This window comes from Varroa destructor, unplaced genomic scaffold, assembly GCF_002443255.2.
Source record: "Varroa destructor unplaced genomic scaffold, Vdes_3.0 BEIS01000005.1, whole genome shotgun sequence".
In the NCBI taxonomy this organism is placed as follows: Eukaryota; Metazoa; Arthropoda; class Arachnida; order Mesostigmata; family Varroidae; genus Varroa; species Varroa destructor.
In genome coordinates, this window is record NW_019211458.1 from 4,990,982 (window position 1) to 5,009,060 (window position 18,079).

Sequence of the window (18,079 nt, forward strand, 5' to 3'; positions counted from 1 at the left end):
GCAAAATTGAAAAGTTTGTCTATGAATCCCATAATAATAAGCTGAGGAGATTTCAGTTCATAGCCTTATATAGACATACCTTGATCCTCGAGTAGAAGTACAAGAAATAGGAAAGTCAAAAAATACAATAATTACAGTATCTTCTTGGTCCTTCGAAATTAGTCCTATTAATTCTTTTATTTTAACGCCCTTTAAGAAACACAACACACCTGTAACAAGATTTGTTGTTAAGGGATAGCTGAGAATCAGTTAAAAAAGCATTGATTTCCAATCGGATAGATTTAATTTTGCTAGTGTATGCTGCCTCACAATCGTACGTTAACTTTTCTTTAAGACAGGAAGGCAGACATGATATAAGTAATTTTTCAATGTGTGTTGAATTCTGCCCATTGCTATATAAACGCCACCTTTATGAGATTTGATTCACAAAGGTAAAATAAAAAAAACCACAAACCATGATTAAAACTGTACAAAAAGTTCGTCTTTACTCAAAAGTACTTTGAAATTATTGTAAGTGAAATTACTCCTCATCGAACTATAAGAAGCCTGCAATAATGAAACCTCTGCTTTCAATATGGCAACGCGCTCAAGAGTAACGAACGCAACGAAAAGAGAACAAAGAGTTCTATCTAAATGCTGCATAATGTACGTATTTTTTTAAAGCAATGAATAAAAATGTTTCACTTGATTTTCATGCTTAGTTTCTTTAGGAAACCTAGAACATACTGTAACTTCATTAACAAGAGCCTAGATACTGCTATAAGCGATACAAGCGATACGAGGATTGATTTAGGCCAATATAGAAGTATTGTAGGAGGCTCTCCCGCGAAACCTGCAGGTACATAGGCAGAATCTATTAGACGCTTGACTGTCTGTGCCATCTTTCATCATCAACTTCCCGATCCGAAAGCCCCCTATCCTTACGAACATCTAGAATGTAACTTAACTCGAGCATTTTAGTACATTGTAAAACGACAAATCCCACCCCGTGTTTGACCATTATTTGCAGCATAAAGTAGTTTCAATGTGCGGGATTAACAAATGCCTATGGCTCGCAGTTATAAGTATATAGAAAAGTGATCAGTAAATCTAGATAAGAATCCAACCTGGTACAAAAACAGAGTGCTGTAGCTGAATTGAGAGAAAATGAACTTCCGTCTACATAATTAGCAAGACCCAATAAATTAAGCTTCTAATTAAAACACTAAAATAACGTTAAAAAGCCCAGAAAAAAGTTTGGGCAAATATGCGATAGACGATATAGATTGCTACGAACAAAGAGGCTGTGGCCGGCCTACACTCTGAAACGGCTTCTAATTCACTCATTCAGGTTATATTTTTTTTATTAGTTATGATACAATTAATAATCGCTGCGAACATCTTTGCATCTGATTAAGTCACCGGAGTATGCTTCCTAACATACGACGCTACAACTTTCACGCTTCGCTCGCGATAATGGAGGCTTCGTGGTGGCGTGGTTGCACTTGCTTGGATAACTCAGCGTCGCCTGTTCGACCCCCTACTAGCAACTTCCGATGTTCGAGCTCGCGCGGGGTTGACTACTCCTGCTTTAAACACACTTTCATCAGTCGCTGGTCCGATCGCGGTGTGTACGTCGACGCAATTCCGTGATATCTCCGCTCCTTGTATCTGCAGATTGAAAGGTTCTTAGTAGCCGAAAAACAATTTAAATGGCTCCTTGACTGCGCTCTCGCATGTTAAACTGCGACCTTTGAATCAGCGACTGTTCTGACGATATCTTTACCCAAACCGTTGATGCCCAACAGGAGTCTGAATGTATCCAGTATGTCAGAGGTAGTTGCTCACGTGGTCTGTCACTATTATACCGAATGCGCGAAAGAGTGCTGCGAAGCTTTTAGAGCCTAAACCACGGCAGAGGTAAACTTTTGAGTCGGTACGAACGAGTACAAAAGTCGGCTATAACCAAGGCGTAGACCTTACTGCTATGGGTTTTTATAGGACACATGAAACCCACGTCTACTTTCTCGAAGAAGCGCTTCGGCAAGGCCCCCGAAACCTGGCTTTGCGATTAAGTATACAAAGAAACTTAACCTCTCGGACACAAATCGATCACAGGCGATCTCATTTACACAACTGATGTTAGAGCGGGATTGAGGTTTTAGATAGTGTCCCAAAATGCTCTCGCTCTCTTCAGTTGTGAGGAGGTCTACCGAGTTAGTCTTTTCCCTTAAGCTGTGTTCATTTCCACCCGCAAGTTAAGGCCTGCTTTGTTTTAGCCTTTCAGGGGTCTGGTACGCAGTGGGTGAGCCATACAAGCGCCTGAAGATTAGTGGAACCGATGATGGTAATTTAAGTTTTGAAACTACTGGGAAGGTTTCAAAAGCATGTTACAACCTCAGCCAGTTTATAATTAGAACGAAACTAAAAAAAGTTTTTCTTTGACGTTCGATATACGTGCATGGCAATCTAAGAGGTCCGTACCCAATCTTGCAGCAATTTCTCGAACAATTATACCTTAAACAATGCCATGTATACGACGTCACCGCAAATCCATTCTCGCCTACTATTGCTCAAAACTATAGCCACATCGATACGGCAAATAACTCTTAAGCCTTACTCAGGAAGTGCTGATGTGCCTTACGTAAACGCAACAGTTTCTAATTTCAGAGTCTGTATGCCATGAAGGAATACTCATGCCGATGTTCTCATGCAATATGTGCTTCAGCCGCGTTCTGCGTCTAGATGCCTGCTGCAAGTTGGTTGACTCGTCATCCCAGTCCATAACCGACGTTGGACACTGTAGTGTGCTAGTTACAGCTTCTTCATTTTCGTGATAGTGCAGTACTAACATGTTTCCCCAATAAAGTTAACGTAAAGTGTCCTGTGTCTGAAACCTCCCTAAGACACGCCATTTTCCGCTGGGAACCAGCCGTCTGAGTCAATGCTTAACGACGATACCGTAAGTAAAATTGGAATCCACCTGTGAGGAAAAATATTACGGTGACGTTCTGTAAGTGTCGCGCAGAATATAGGCGTTACTTCTTGTTGGTTATCGAGACGATCAAGAAATTTGAAGAGATTGGGTCATTTTTAGAAGTGAAATCTGGAAGACTCCGAAACGGACGATCAAATCACAACATCATTGCAGTGCACTGCAACACTGATGCCAACCTAATAGCCAAATGTTATCGATAAGCGTTCTGCGACTCGTTTTGAAATAACAGTTATCTTTATGTTTACAACGTTTACTTGACTCAACAATTATAGATCCAGAATTATTGCAAGCGTCGTTTGTTCACTAATCACATGTTGGAGCATAAGGCACGTAATAACGGCTTCTCTGATAACACTTCTTTTGAAAAAAAAGCCATGTGAATAAACAAAATTGTCATGCCTAGCTTTCGAAGAACTCAAGACTGGGCATCAAGTAACTATTTCACTCACAAGAAGTCTCGGGACGAGTCTTCGGCTCGGGGAGCGTAGGATATTTTTGAAAGTGACGGTAGAGCAAAAGTACCACTCAGAGATGAAGTCTATCGTGACATGCTGTAAATCTTCTTGTATGCAGAAATTAAGGCAACCACCATTGCTTTCAACAAGACGGAGTAACTTGAAGCACCGTCTGGAAAACCATTAGTTTCAATCCATATTCCGGCTAATCTCCATGAACCGTCCTGGTCTTGTGATTTGAATATTTTCTTAAGGGACTATATGATGCACGAAGTTTACGAAACAGTACATCAGTTTGCCTTGATCACAGGGTCGTTTCGAAATTTTCCTTTAGAATTACAACAATGCCATTTCCATCCTGTACAAAATGGCTAATATGAGCTAGTGCACCGCCCTGTAAGAAAGCATATGGTCTTTTTCAGATATTATCGATCTACGATTGCACAGCAATTTCTTTATCGGTCGTTTCATCTCACCAGAGAAAATTCGGCGACGCGACGTTTTGTTCGCTGGGGACCACATTCAGGTCATGAACACTGACCGGAATTGATTACACCCACAATACGCATATCTTCTAGGTCGTAAACAAACCGCTAATGGTTGAGTTTTGCATCGATAATTGAAAAGATCGGAGAAAAATCGAAGTCCATCTGGTTCTTCTCTTTTGAGATAGTTGAGGGCCAAGCGGCAGTGATGAGGTTTTAACTGCTTCAAGAAATACCTGACTGACATTGATGATATATGATGTGTACCTGGGGTTTTAGTGAATACTCCGTGATATAGCAGTCCTATCGAAATTAATTCCCTAACGGCCTCATCGAAACAAAGGAATCATCAACATGTTTTTTAGATGGTGTTGATTAACTCTTCCCATTATTTGCGCCTGGCGTGAACTTTTGGTTGTGCTGTACTGGAACTTGCTTCTACTTCTTTTGCAACCGTTTTGGAACGAGCTTTTATTTAACAGCATCTCTGTAGGGTAACACATTCGGAAGTTGCGCGCCGTTAGTAAAAGAGATCCGAGTGGTTTGTGGTTTACTGGTGGTATTTCCTTACAAAGTTGAAACTATCCTTAAAAATGATTTTATGTTATTGACAGCTGCTCGCCGGAAAACCGAATTTTGTTGTGTATAGGCGCAGCACCTTATGTGTATCAAGAATAGATCTACCGGCTGGGATGCGCCTATACACAACAAAATTCGGTTTTCCGGCGAGCAGCTGTCAATAACATAAAATCATTTTTAAGGATAGTTTCAACTTTGTAAGGAAATACCACCAGTAAACCACAAACCACGAACATCGAGGCCCCGGTGTCCCCTGAAACTGCATTGCTGTGGACTACATCAATGATAAAATTTGTGAGTCGGGCTTAGGTAGCAAAGCTATGCATAAATAGCGTATATAAAAAGCAATTACCAGTTTTGAATCGTCTGTCGAATTAATTAAAACGAGAGCATTTCTGCGACACTAATATTCATTGGTGAGTACACACGTTAGTGAAAACAAAGATACAAGTTTCAGATGGACCATCAGTAGTCGTCGCTAGACCCAATAGTAGTGTTTACATTTGTGCATTTAGCATTTGATAAAGTTAATAGTGTACTGGAGCTGTGAGCGGATGCTTATCGTTGCCTAGATGCTTCAAATGACAGAAGCCAAGTCCTTTTGCCAAAGTGTGAAAAAACGACAAAATCGAAGAGCGGCCGTGTTATGTGCAGAGGAATCGGACATACTTCCGACATGTGTTCATACTGTTACGAGGTCAAGAAGTATGGTCATTCCGTGAGCTCGATGACTCTCCCTGCAGCAGGCGGAAGAGAATCGCCCACATCAGGGTGCCAGCAAACGAAAAGGAGCATGAGGCCCGCACCAGAAACAGTCATAAGGCGAAGAAGATATCCATAACGGAAGCAGAAGATTGGACTAGATTAAGTGCAGGTATCCCACGAAGACTCAAACCACTGAAATGTTAACCAAGGTGAATCATTTAGATTAAAGTAACACAGGTTGACCGCTATCGCAGTCGACCTGCCCATCCTATGGTAGACCAGTTTTCGTATAGCACAAAAAGTCCACTCACTTTTAAAAGCGAATCAATAGTACTAATGGTGGCAGATCTAATTGGGTTGGAGAAACGTATTGGAGCGCCTGTACTAAAACAGATGGCTCTCTCCCAACAAAGAAGAAAATGAGCGCAAGGGATTTGCGTGGATAGAACTGTAACGGATGGAAAAGGTACATTTCTGCTAGGCTACGAACTGCGCGCTGGAAGAGTATAAATCTCATATATATGACTTGAAGCTTCAATCCGTAAGGCGTTGCAATCAAACATGGTTCTGTATTTAGGAGACTACCCGTGTAGCATAGAAAGTATCGACCTCTGTCAGAAAAGCCAAATGGGAAAACTGATAATGGAATGGATGGTTCCGAATAATCTGTATGTTACAAGTAAAGAAGGGGAGCCAACGTTTAATCGAGCAAGGCAGGAGTCGAGGAAATAATAGGAAAGATTACAGGATGGCAAATACTCGGCGACGGGAATAACTTAATTATCACTGCGTCGGATTTGCGATCGCCCCGGATACACTTCGAGTTCGACGCGGATCCCGAAGCACAGAACCAATAAAAGACACTTTAAACGCTTTAATTAGAGAAAACGGTATCCTTCGAAGCACTGAGATTCTACATCAAACCCTCGACAGGATATGCAGGCTGGCACGAGGGGCGTTCAAGCACCTAAGTAGGAGAAAACTAGTACAATTCAGGTTCTGGCGGAATCGCGCAGGCCACAAGACCGCTAGCAGGCCAAAAGAGCCACCAAGGGATCGAAAGGCAACACGAAAAAGACAGCTAGTGTGTTTACTTCTTATATATAACACAGGGCAGTGCTAAGCGCGCCATAAGCAACAGCAAAAACGCTGCTGGAAGAACTTTCTTGCAGGTCTCAAGGAGGATTTGTAGGAAAATCCTATCCCTTGTGGTCAGCGGAAAAATAAGGAGAGCCTCTAAACTAGGTATACTGGAAAGAGACAGAATCGACGTACTGAATAAACTATTTCTCTAACGCGAAGAGTTCTCACGCACGTCATTGGAAATAAACAGCAACAAATCCGAAGATGCTTACAGGGAATCCTCAGGGCAGCAAAGCGGATAGTGCCGAAGCCAGACGGTATTTCGCTGTTGGTAGGTAAGATACTTTTCAAGAAATTCTCGGAGATAGTGACCATAATAGCTACAGGTACCCTGGGCGAATGTTCGCTCTCGGCCGCCTAGAAAAGGACAGAAGTGGCATTTACCCCACAAAAAAACGGAGAGTTTAAGCCGATCTGTTTTATAAGCTTCTCGCCCAAAGACTTTAAAGCAATTATTATTATTATTATTATAAGAAGGATGGAGTGATGTCCCTTAGCAAGTTGGGTTTTCGCAAGGGCCGTTCGGCCCTGATAAAGATAGAATAAAAGCCGAAACCAAACTCATTCATGGTTCGACCTTTAGAACCCGAAAGCTCTTATGGTCTACACGTCAAAAATGGCTTCAATAATCTTCCATAAAAGAGAATACTTAAAGTAATGACTAGGAAGGCTGTACCACTTTACCTGGCGCACATGTTACTTGATTACTTCAACAAGAGAACGATAACGAGTAAAGGGATCATACTCCTAATGACAACGGGAGTGCCCCAAAGCTCTACATGAAGCCCACCCCTATGGAGCATTGCCTAGGATTGCGAGATCCTCGGAGCGGAGTAGAGCTCCAAGCATATGCAGACTGTCTGACAGCTATGGCACAGACAAAAATGATTGCGGAGATGCAGCTATACACCGATAAGGTAGTGAGGGCAGTCTCAGAATAGAGAATGTAAAATGGCCTGAATTTGTCTTGGGAAAGAATAAAAATATTTTGCTCAGACGAAAAAACGTGTGCGAGAAATCAATCCTCATTTAATGAAGAAGCAAACTTAGATGGTGAAAGATACTACATACCTACGCATACACCTGGGCGATGAACTAAGTGGGCTGCTTCGTGTAAAGACGGCTACAGCGAAAGCAAGCAAAAACGGCGAACGCCTATAACAAGGGTCCCATTTAATATATAAAGGACAAGGTAATGTCGGTAGCGGAATTAGTAGCGCTCTTTGGTTCTCCACTTTAATTCCACTCGTCTCAGACTCCAATGGAAATAAGTTCCTCTGTAAACCACGAAAGATGGCTGCACTGCGAATTTCTTAGATGTATAGGACAGTCAGTATATCGGTGCTTTTTGTCTTAGTCGAAACGCCTCCGCAGAAATTGAAGGCTAAAAAGAGCAAGCGTCTATGGAATAGCGGTCTCGAAGGCACTAAAAAAGCATAAAGTGACCACATCTGACAGGCCGAGTAGGCAGCTAGACCAACTGAAAATCTGGGAATGTCAGAAAAAAAGCTGGAGTGTACCGAAGTATTAGCGAACTTACGTTACACCGATCATTACGCGCCCTGAAAATTTACAGTACTACCTACAGAGGATTGGACAAGCCCCATCCGACATGTTTCCGCTTCGACCAAGGGGCAAATGATGACTTCTGAGGATCCGAGGGCAAGAGCCAGGAACAAGAACATAACTAAGTGAAATAGATGAGGCATCTCCATCAGTACAAGATCTCTTTTTAGCTTGCCAAAAATGGGAGCTGCGGAACTTGTGAATTTCATGTGTGCCACCACCGAAAAGTGAGAGCTTCGAGTGTCCATACGAAAAAGTCATCAAAGGAGAAGCGCCTCGAACGGTACGTAACTAGAATTTCGGGCTCACTGTATTGGGGCATAGCATGTCTAGCGGGACTCAAATATGGGGGGGGGGGACCACGGCCAAGTGATCCTTAGGCACATGCCATTTCTCCTACCAATGCCGTGATACTGTTCAATGAAATTCCGCACTGGCAAGAGAGCGAGACTCAAGGAAGGGAATGCGATCAGTACTTGTCTCGGTGAAACGAAGGATTGATTCCGACACTACATTAAGTCTCCATGTATCACCCAGCTCTAAGCCTGCGTCAGTGTTTTACATCGAATTCTTAAGAAAATGGTAAATAGAGTGTCTGTTAACGTTTTATCTCTCTGTGAATCAAGTTTTCTAGTACACGTAAGATCAGTAATAAAAGATCAAGAAATATGTGAGGACCTGACAAGAATATACGTAGCATCAAAATATTGCGCTGTTAGTTCTTTTTCAGTACTTAGGAGATCGACATATTGATTATCTGTATGAAGCTTGGATTTATGATTTCCGTCCTAATTTCTCTACGTGCAGAGTATATGATATCGTCAGTTTCAAAATATGGAATTTTTTCAGGCTAGTATTTGCGTTTCATTATATTTAATAGCCTATATGGTGTCTGTCCGAAGTATAACTCATTTTGCTTGCCTGGTTTGGAATACTATATATGCCTTACCATTTTTCTCTATTTCTTTGAAATTATTGCTGCTCTATAATAACTGTTGATATTCATCATCAGCTGTCGGTTCACGCAAATGTAAACTAGTTTTTCTAGCCTGTAGAAAAACGTATAATCCGATTGTAAGCTTACGTTTGTGCCTTTCAACTGTATATCATATGACTCGATTTCAAGAAACCTGAGGCTGCTTTTGCGCAAAATTTTCTACTTTCCACGTTTACCTAAAATTTTACGAGAATCAGCTAATCGTAATATCAGGTTCTAAGGAAAATATTTCATACTATAGGCGTAATACATGTACTTCGCTCCTTCCGATTACTTTTCGGCTTCTGATAACTCCAATTATCACAAGTTTCCCCTTTCACTCTATTAATGGCACATTTCTGGGCTTGCTATTTCTTGAATGTTTAAATGTAGTATTTTTTAATTTTCTCGTCTATCTAAAGTAACTAGCTGTGATGGTTTATTTGGTTATAGAATTGTGATTCTTACAAAGAGTGATTACTTATTCGACAAGTACACTTACTATTTTAATCCACCGCTTTCTTCTTTATCATTCTTTTATTTCCATTTTATACCTGACTTAAAACTATGCTGGTTTTTTTTCGTATATTATACACCAATTCGGCAAGTTTCTTCGCTTTAGCCATAAAATCGTAAGAACTCGTAAGTAAGCAATCTTATATTGTCTTACAATAAGTTCAATCTCACAATCAAATTCAAGCATATACCTAAGTTATGAAAACTAGTGGCGAATACTTCAGCAACTGCAGAACGTGGTTTTATTTTTGTTTGGTTTATTTTTGCTTTTTTTATCAAAATAACTTCTTAGAAAAATATTTTACTTCGTTTAAAACCTCTTACTACAGATGACTCTTGCCAATAGAGAATCGGCGCACATATAAACTGACCAGCAAAATTAAGTCACACGCTCATTTTTTGGAAAATTTTATATCCTAGACACTCCCACAATTTCATTCTATATGATACGAAATGAAGAGCTTTTATTGTTTTAAAGAAGCCTTATGAAACGAATCAGTGATGTATCGGGGTAGCAAAAGTTAAATTGTCTGATGCAGGGTCCCAGAGCCATATGATTGTATTCCTTTTATAGGAGATTTGCCAAACTGAGAGATTAGAACTCTTTGCTCATCAGTTCTAGTACACCTAGTTCTCTAGTTTGTCGACATACAATTCCAGTCATGTGCTTTACACCTCTATATCAGTACAATACAGATCCTTTAGCTACTAACCGCTGAAAATTTTTCAGTACGGCCTAGTACGTTCATCGTGTTTACCGGCGATAGCCGTTAACAACACAAACTCCACAAAAACACCACCTTATACACTGCATACTCAAATATTTAGCAACCTCACCCGCAATGTATATCTCCTTTCCTGTCTTCCTTCATGACCAAATGAAATTTTACAACAATATACAACTACATTCTTATTTGTATACTGCTCGCACCCCGTTCTGTTTTTCATTTACTTATAAGAGAAACCAATTATTGCACACATACTCAATAATCGATGATGTCTGTTTGCAAAAACAGCAGTAGTAGCATGCTATAGCATTAGAGCTTATTGATCTTCCTTCTTTTAATAGTCACAATTTATTGAAAGCTTCGTTTTGCTGTTTTTGCCGTTTACTATCTATCATTGTAAGCACCGGTGCACCACCCGTTCTTTACGCCTGTATGCTGTACCATTATATGGGTATGTATGGGCATATGGGTAGATGTAAGTGTTTTTAGTCAGAATTGTACATAAATATGTCCCGTTTACTCTCTCAATAGCCCGATCTACATTTGTATAAGCCACAAGGAAGCAGATGAGTGCTATCTCCGAGGAGTTGTTTGCCAGGTAGGTGACCATGTATTCACTTATTCGTTGTTAAAAAAATCTGGGCGAACAAATTGGCTTGATTTTGCTTGTCGAGATTTGTGCTGTTGACGTTAAGGCAATCAAACAGGCGAAATGGTATCGAGCAGTACGATTACGATGGGAGACCAAGACAGGAATGTACGATCCCACAAAAGATGAGAAAACTCAAGTTAAGTTAGCCCTTGTCTTCTATTTTTTTTCGTCCCAGATTGTTCTTTGTAAAGCGTTGCTATTTTTCGGCAATATATTTGTTACGCACAATTTGCTTTAGATGTTGTTTTTATGTGTTGCTCTGCTACTACTTTTCTCATTATATGAAGACGCGTTCCGTTTTTTGTGTCGTGTCCGTGATGCTTTTTAAACAGCTTTTTTCTTCCTGTATAATATTTACAATATGATAGGATCATGGGCATATTTAAATGAAGTAATGTTTCCATTTATCTTTTATTTTGTCTATGCTGTATCTGCATGTCTGGGGTGAGAAAATTTAATGTTTATTTACATGTCATAGTATATACTCGAAACACAAAAGCGGCAAGGACACAAACATTATGGACAAGGACCTCAGTTATACGATTCCACCACTGCTATTACTCGTAACACAATTGAATCCCAGAAGTGGAATAATAATCACAATATCTATTATTTAGTTATAGTAGCACTCGATTATATCTACATAAATGGAGAAGAGCTTCCTTATACAATTGTAACCTTCAGTATTATACATACACCGCAAGCATCGCTTATCCGACGATAGAAAACGCTTGCGGAACAAATTATATCCTCCAGCTCCTGCGCCAGTGGCAATACGGTGATTTATACCGGCGAGAATGCAGTCAGTCATTTTTCACGCTTTTTTGTTCTCACTTTGCTGGTGTCGATCTCCTTCCTTCGTTCTAATTTTCTATTTCTTTTGACGCGGAATTGAAGCCACTTCCTTGATTCTTTTGAGCGGCTCCTTACGTACACGTACTAAATACATACCGGAGCCGTCGCCACATACGAACTAGGTATAACATGATAGGCTCGAATGTGTGTATTCCTCGCGTCGTATGCCGCTTTATAGGTACACACATTCTATCAAAGTAGATGATCAGAAAGGTATAGAAGTTAACGTGGAGCATTCTGCGTATGTTTGTAACATATTTTGTAAAAACGTTTCCGTGCGGGTGTAGCTAGTAGGAATAGTAATAATAGTAGGATACTTTATAGTATTCCAAACTACAGCATAAGCGCGTTATATTTATTTGGAGTGACAATATTTAACCGGTTCGGACTTCGAAGGAATACTAAACAGAGTTGTTTGAGTTTTGAAAAAAATTGCACACGTGATGTCAACCGCAAGGAAATTTTCAGTGTCCGTCGGTGCACTCGTCAACAGTGCGTCGCGAGTCAAAGCGAAAAGATCCTAGTTCTTGATAACATTCTTTATAGTATTTTATACATTTCCTTAACAGAGCCTCTACTTCAATTGAGTAGCATTTAATCTAGTCTAGCCATCTATTTGTCGCAATCTAGTCTACTGCATTTTTCCATATTCATTATAAACAGAAATTTGTGTTTCTCTTTTCACTTCCGGTTTATACTTATCTAATTAATATCAGTCAGAGTTCACTGGGAGAGCGGTAGCTTAAGCTTCAGTCATATTTGTATTCTATTGCAAGTATTTGTGAATTAATAGCCTAGTCTAATCTGATTATGCCTTGTTGTTGTAACGACTTTTACAAGATCGCACACTCGACACGTTATTTTTTTATTTGAAAACGATATTAACAGCTATTCTGTGTGCTTTCGTTGGTGGAAATTTTCCGCTTAAAAAATGCTGTCGTGCTTATACTCAATGTTCTCCCATAATTGTGTGCTATGATTCTTCTCCAAACAATCAAAGATTCTCGGCATCTTGTCCTTAGTAGAGCAGGTTGATATTTGGGAGTGTATTTAAAATGTAGGGGACTTCAATAAAAGGTGATGCTTCAAATTCCAGGTAAAATAGTTTTCCTTTTTTTGCGTTAAGGACAAAATTTTTAGTCTATAATCAAGTAAATATGTGTGTACATCGTATAGAATTGGACATACAGCAAACGCCCTTTAGACTTTGTTGACATATGACCATTATTCAGTCACGATTTGGCATAATTATGGTTGCAGTTCTGTTAAATAGGGTCTATTCTCATGACTTTAGATAGACATAGACGTGAACTTCCGGCTTCAAAAAATCCTAAGGCATTAAGTCACATGAACTAGGTGACCAAAATCCGCGTCAAACAGTAAAATGCACTAAATGATACGCATATGGGTTATCGTCGCTCTAACCATAACATGTTTGCGAAACAAATAACTTAAGAATCGATTTTGTTAGAACGCTTAATCGTTGGACTCTCTTTACCAGTAGCTGTATTGTTCCATACATATTTTCCATATATTTAGTTCGTGACAAGATCAAAATTTCTGTATTAAAGCAAAATATACTCCATTTGGAATTCAAATTTTCAGCTTCTATTTACGCATCCTACATTCGTGTAGACCTTATTGTTTTGATGCCTATCGAACTCTATTTAATTTATTCTGCTTAAGTTTCTGTTTTCAGAATTTCACCAAGACGTTTTTAGTCATAGATGGTAGGCAACTAGACACTACCATTGACGAATCTAAAATGAGTTAGCGCTTGTTTTTTAGTCGTCACTTTAAACGAAAAATACAAATAATAGAAACCCGGGTTTCTACAGACTTCCTCTGCTCACCTTTACATCGAAAAAGAACGTGTTATGCGGTAGATTTATCATCATAAGTATTTTTTTACTCTACTATATCAGTTGTATCACAATGCGTTCTTATTTACGTTACATTATTATATTATTAGTATTTATTTTGCGTTAACTATATATATATATATATATATATATATATATATATATATATATATATATATATATATATATATCGCTGGTTGTTTCCAACTGTCGTAGCCGCCTTGCCAAGTGGTAGGACAGTACCGCTATCGCGATTCTGGGAAGCATTCATGTAATTATAACAATCTTTATATTGAATTGTTAATATACATTATAGACCGGTTGTTTGTATCCAGTTGAGCATCGCAGCATCTTGTTTTGGATAAACAACATGTAGTTGGCCACCACTATCTTGGAATGCCTGCAATATAAAGCAAGTTCAATAGTTTCAAAATTTGCAATGCTATCAGGTTTACGTATGTTACCATACTCGGGTAAATCAGATGTTATTACCATAGATTCGTTCAACGAGGCTCTCTTATGAAGGGTGATTCAGTTATGGTTTTTGTCAGATTTTTCTCAGAAGTTATGTTAGTTAGTTAAGTTAGTTAAAAAAAAAAATAGCGCTTAAATCTTACTATCGATAAAGACAAATTATAAATGCTATCTATATTTTGTGGAATCAACTTAACTATCATTTTCGTAGTTGCCTGTAGGCGATATGAATCGATTACTAATGTTCAAAAGACGTAGGGTACAGTGGTATTAAACGAACGTCGAAAACAACGATGTTGACGAATCAATATAATAGTACACTGCAACTACTATGTTAATTATGTAGATTTTTAAAAGCTAACTAGCTTTAATTATGTTGCTTCTACTTAGCCTTTGCAAAAATTGTTGACTAATTATGAAATCCATGGACAAAAATAAAAATTATTGTTTCATTTTTTTTATTTTACAAATTTAGTTCATATCTATATCAGCCAATATACAAAATTGGTCTAGAATAATTTAAGTAAATAAAATAAAATAGACGGGCGCCACTTACGGATTAATGATTTTTCTTTGCCAAAGAATGTTTAACCATCATTATTTATCATGTACTATGCTCTTTAATAAGCACATTTTGCCAATCTTTCATCATTGGTGATAATTTGTGTTAGTTATATGCGATAAAGTTGTTTAAAAAACAAACAATCGAAAAAGTATTTCAAGTAGAGTCAAGGAAATTTCGAGAAAAATTATGTAATAGAGTATCCTAATAGTCAGCGCATTTCTTTAATAAAGACAAAATCCAATTTTTGCAATGGTCAAAAACAAAGCCACTTCATACCTTAACATTGAATTAGATGTATCTGATTAAGAGCTAACTCGCTTGTTACTACAGATTTCGCTTATGCATACAGAGTAGAAGGGAGGGATATTGAGCCATTTTCTCTACTTTTCGATTAGTTGTTTTAAAATACGCGTTTGAGTGAGGTAATTCAGCTAACTCTTAATGAAGTCGTTTATAGTGTATGCTAAGCTTTAACTAAATAATTTATCAGTTGCATTAAATAAATAAAAGCAACTGAAAAATACAGAAAGCTTTTTGTTAAGTCTGACATCGTCAAGCATTGCCACGCCAGAAGAACTGATTGGCCACAGCGAATCCACCATTCTGAGTAAGGGTTTGAGTCTATAACCGCCTTTTCATACTGATTAGATATGAATGCATCATATATAAGACTCGTTGACATGAATAACAAACCTGCATATGATGTTGCGGCGGCATAAGTATAGATCCATTAACAGACCGAGTTGAATGCAGCACTCCCGAGACCGGACCCAGAGTGCTATTAGGAGACAATGGGTTTCCAAGGGGCCCCAATCCGGATGAAGGGCCGAGCGATGAATCGAGAGAGCCCATTTTCGCCATCGGAGACATGGCGCCGCCTCCATTACTTTCGTCCTCTTCGGCAATTTCTGTCAATTCTCGTGATGAGACTGCGCCTACATAAGTAAAAGGGAAAATGCAATATTCATTTTTTTTTAGTTATCACACGACATTGAGTCTCGTACCCACGCCGTTCCAATTATAATGAGATATTTAGCAGATGCAGCAACAGGATAGAATATGGACAACAACCGTTGCCTACCTGTTTTAAAATCCTCTAGCCCTAAAGGATCAAAGTCGTTAGACTGCGTCTGGGTTTCAGTTTCTGAAAATTTAAGAAAAGACGTAAATCATTTTGCGTGAATAGATTTCATTCAAATACTCACACATGCTTTTTTATTAATATAAAATTCAACCCTTTGGTTAGCGTAATATTGATACTGCTTTTTACATACTTTTATCGTCGTCCAGGGTAGCAGCAGTATTGTGAAGTCTCAGCACGGTTAGCAAAATAGCTGGAAGAAGAAGACAGAGAAGCATTCCAGCGGCGATAAGAACACTCAACGTCAGCGCGCTTGACGAGAGCGACTCGAACGGGTGACCTGCACGTACAATAGTAACATGGATTGGTGAAACGTATGAAAAGTAAATCAGAAAAGCGCATACACGCACCTTGTGTGTATACAAAGAGTATCCACGTTTAATTTCACTATACTCTAGTGTTCCCATGCGAATGTTCTTTCTGAGGACTGGTGCTTTGTATGGTCAAGAAAGCTTTGCAGCCTGTATATTGAAGTTTTCTCGACAATTATCCCTGATATAAAAATATATATAAGCAAGACATATATTATAAATTTTATGCAAATAGTCTCAAATTCTACAGTGCTTTAACTGATAGTCTCACCGCAGAATATCATTAATGAAGCAGAAAAATAATGTAATCACATTTTTTTAATACCCGAGTGTGCGCACTCAAATATGGGAGTCTATAAGACCTGGAAGTCGGCATCTCGCCAGATTTAAATCTCGCTGCATAACGGTGCCCCAATGCCTATCGTAAAAAGAGCAGAAGAAACTCTTTTAATATGCTTCACTGTTATTGTTTTTTATTTAAATTTTAGCACAAGTATAATTGTCTCTTAGCTTTGGTGTATCGGAGACATTATTTGAATGAACACAATGACATCACTAAATGCACTCAACGCGATATTACACTAAATACGTCAGCGATGACGGTCATCCTCAGTTTACATTCCTATGAGAATTATGCTGCAGGTACATGAGTATGTGGCAGTTTCCACATACTTCTATATATATATATATATATAAATATAAAAAATAATATATTAAAGGAATAATGAGTTTAAAAGCGTCTCCAACATAAGGGACACTCGTTTAAATAACTTGCTTTATTCACATAGGCTATCTAGTGTGTATGTTTCATTGGTGTGTTTAACAACACTGATTCATACTAGATTCTGTGAGCTTCCCAACATGCGGCATGACGGGTGATAGAAGCGTAGCGACGTTACTTCTGCCGTGGTCATTGGCTGCCCAAACGCGGATTTGATACTCGGTCGATGGAGCCAAACCGTCAAGCCAGAACTCGGGACGAGCATTGGAGAAATTGGCTACGACCGTTGCGGCCGGTACGCTAAGTACTTCCGCAAAAAAACGCTGAAAGGAGTTTTTGAGTGAACAATATATTATTCCAAAGGAAAAAAATCATACGATGATTACTTTATTCAGAATAACATAGAGACGGCAAATGTCACGTAAGCGCCCATTACAGCCACAACCCATACCCGAATCAGTAAGTGCAACGAATATATTTAAATAACATTTACTTATGGCCTAATAGACAGATAACGCCGACAACAAGTGGCAACAATAAAAAGTTAGCACAAAGAATAGCGATAAGCAAGCTGGAAGTTAACAGTGCATGCAATAGATAAAGCAACTATCCGATTTAACTCTATGGTCAACTTTTTACTTTATATCTGGGTCTTATCTATACCTATATACATTAGAACGTCACAATCGTTACCTTTTCATTTGAAAATATTACTTTTTGCTGTAAAAGTCTTACATAACATGGACTGTACACGTGAGTATCTATTCTAGAACGCGTTTAAGTTTTTTTTTGGTATTTCTAATCATAATTATATATTATACATCGCAATACCGTTTTCTTATCGTCTCAAGGCTATACTTACTCTAATCTATTGCTAAATCAATTTTTATTCTTTTAAAGCGGTGATCACTCTCTCGCAACTTATGTTTAGACGCTAAATACTACTACGTCTATTGACTGATATGCGTACCAGCATTGAAACGTGTCATAAAACATGATTAAAAATTCAGGTTTTTTTTTTTGTATTTTTGAAAATGATTTTTTTCCAAGAATTAGTGTTTCATAATAGAAGTTTTCTTTCGGAACAGCCCTAATGAAAAAAATAACATCGGGCTTAAAAATTTGATATACTCGAAGTGTCAATCGGTACACACATTTAACGCACAATTAAATATATATCCGAATTTCCCTTTTTCTTTTTTTTTTTGAAAAAGGAAGTAGAGTTTATAGAAAATTGTAAAACTATGCTCTGCAAAAGCATGTAATTTGCAAAATATCCTGCAAGACGCTATGCGCTGATGTTTCCTAAACAAAAAAGAATTGGCAATTTTTGAGCGCCGGCTTGCCGCGATCTTCCTGGTTGAAAAC

At 38.6% G+C, this 18,079-nt stretch overlaps 1 protein-coding gene across 2 annotated transcripts in view; it reads right to left on the reverse strand.

Annotated features, from left to right (window-relative positions):
- Nucleotides 1-9,618: 9,618 nt before the first annotated feature.
- LOC111251433 (neural cell adhesion molecule 2-like) overlaps nt 9,619-18,079 on the reverse strand; it is a 139,466-nt gene continuing 131,005 nt past the window's right edge. Inside the window, exons 11-15 of one of the 2 annotated variants that reach the window (XM_022807998.2) lie at nt 16,830-17,034; nt 15,813-15,959; nt 15,620-15,682; nt 15,232-15,473; nt 9,619-13,899 (exon numbers count right to left, since the gene is read on the reverse strand). In XM_022807998.2, the coding sequence (XP_022663733.1) occupies nt 13,810-13,899; nt 15,232-15,473; nt 15,620-15,682; nt 15,813-15,959; nt 16,830-17,034 (747 nt within the window). In that variant the 3' untranslated portion in view covers nt 9,619-13,809. The remainder of the gene's footprint in view (nt 13,900-15,231; nt 15,474-15,619; nt 15,683-15,812; nt 15,960-16,829; nt 17,035-18,079) is intronic. The other variant, XM_086989479.1, reaches the window with a different exon arrangement.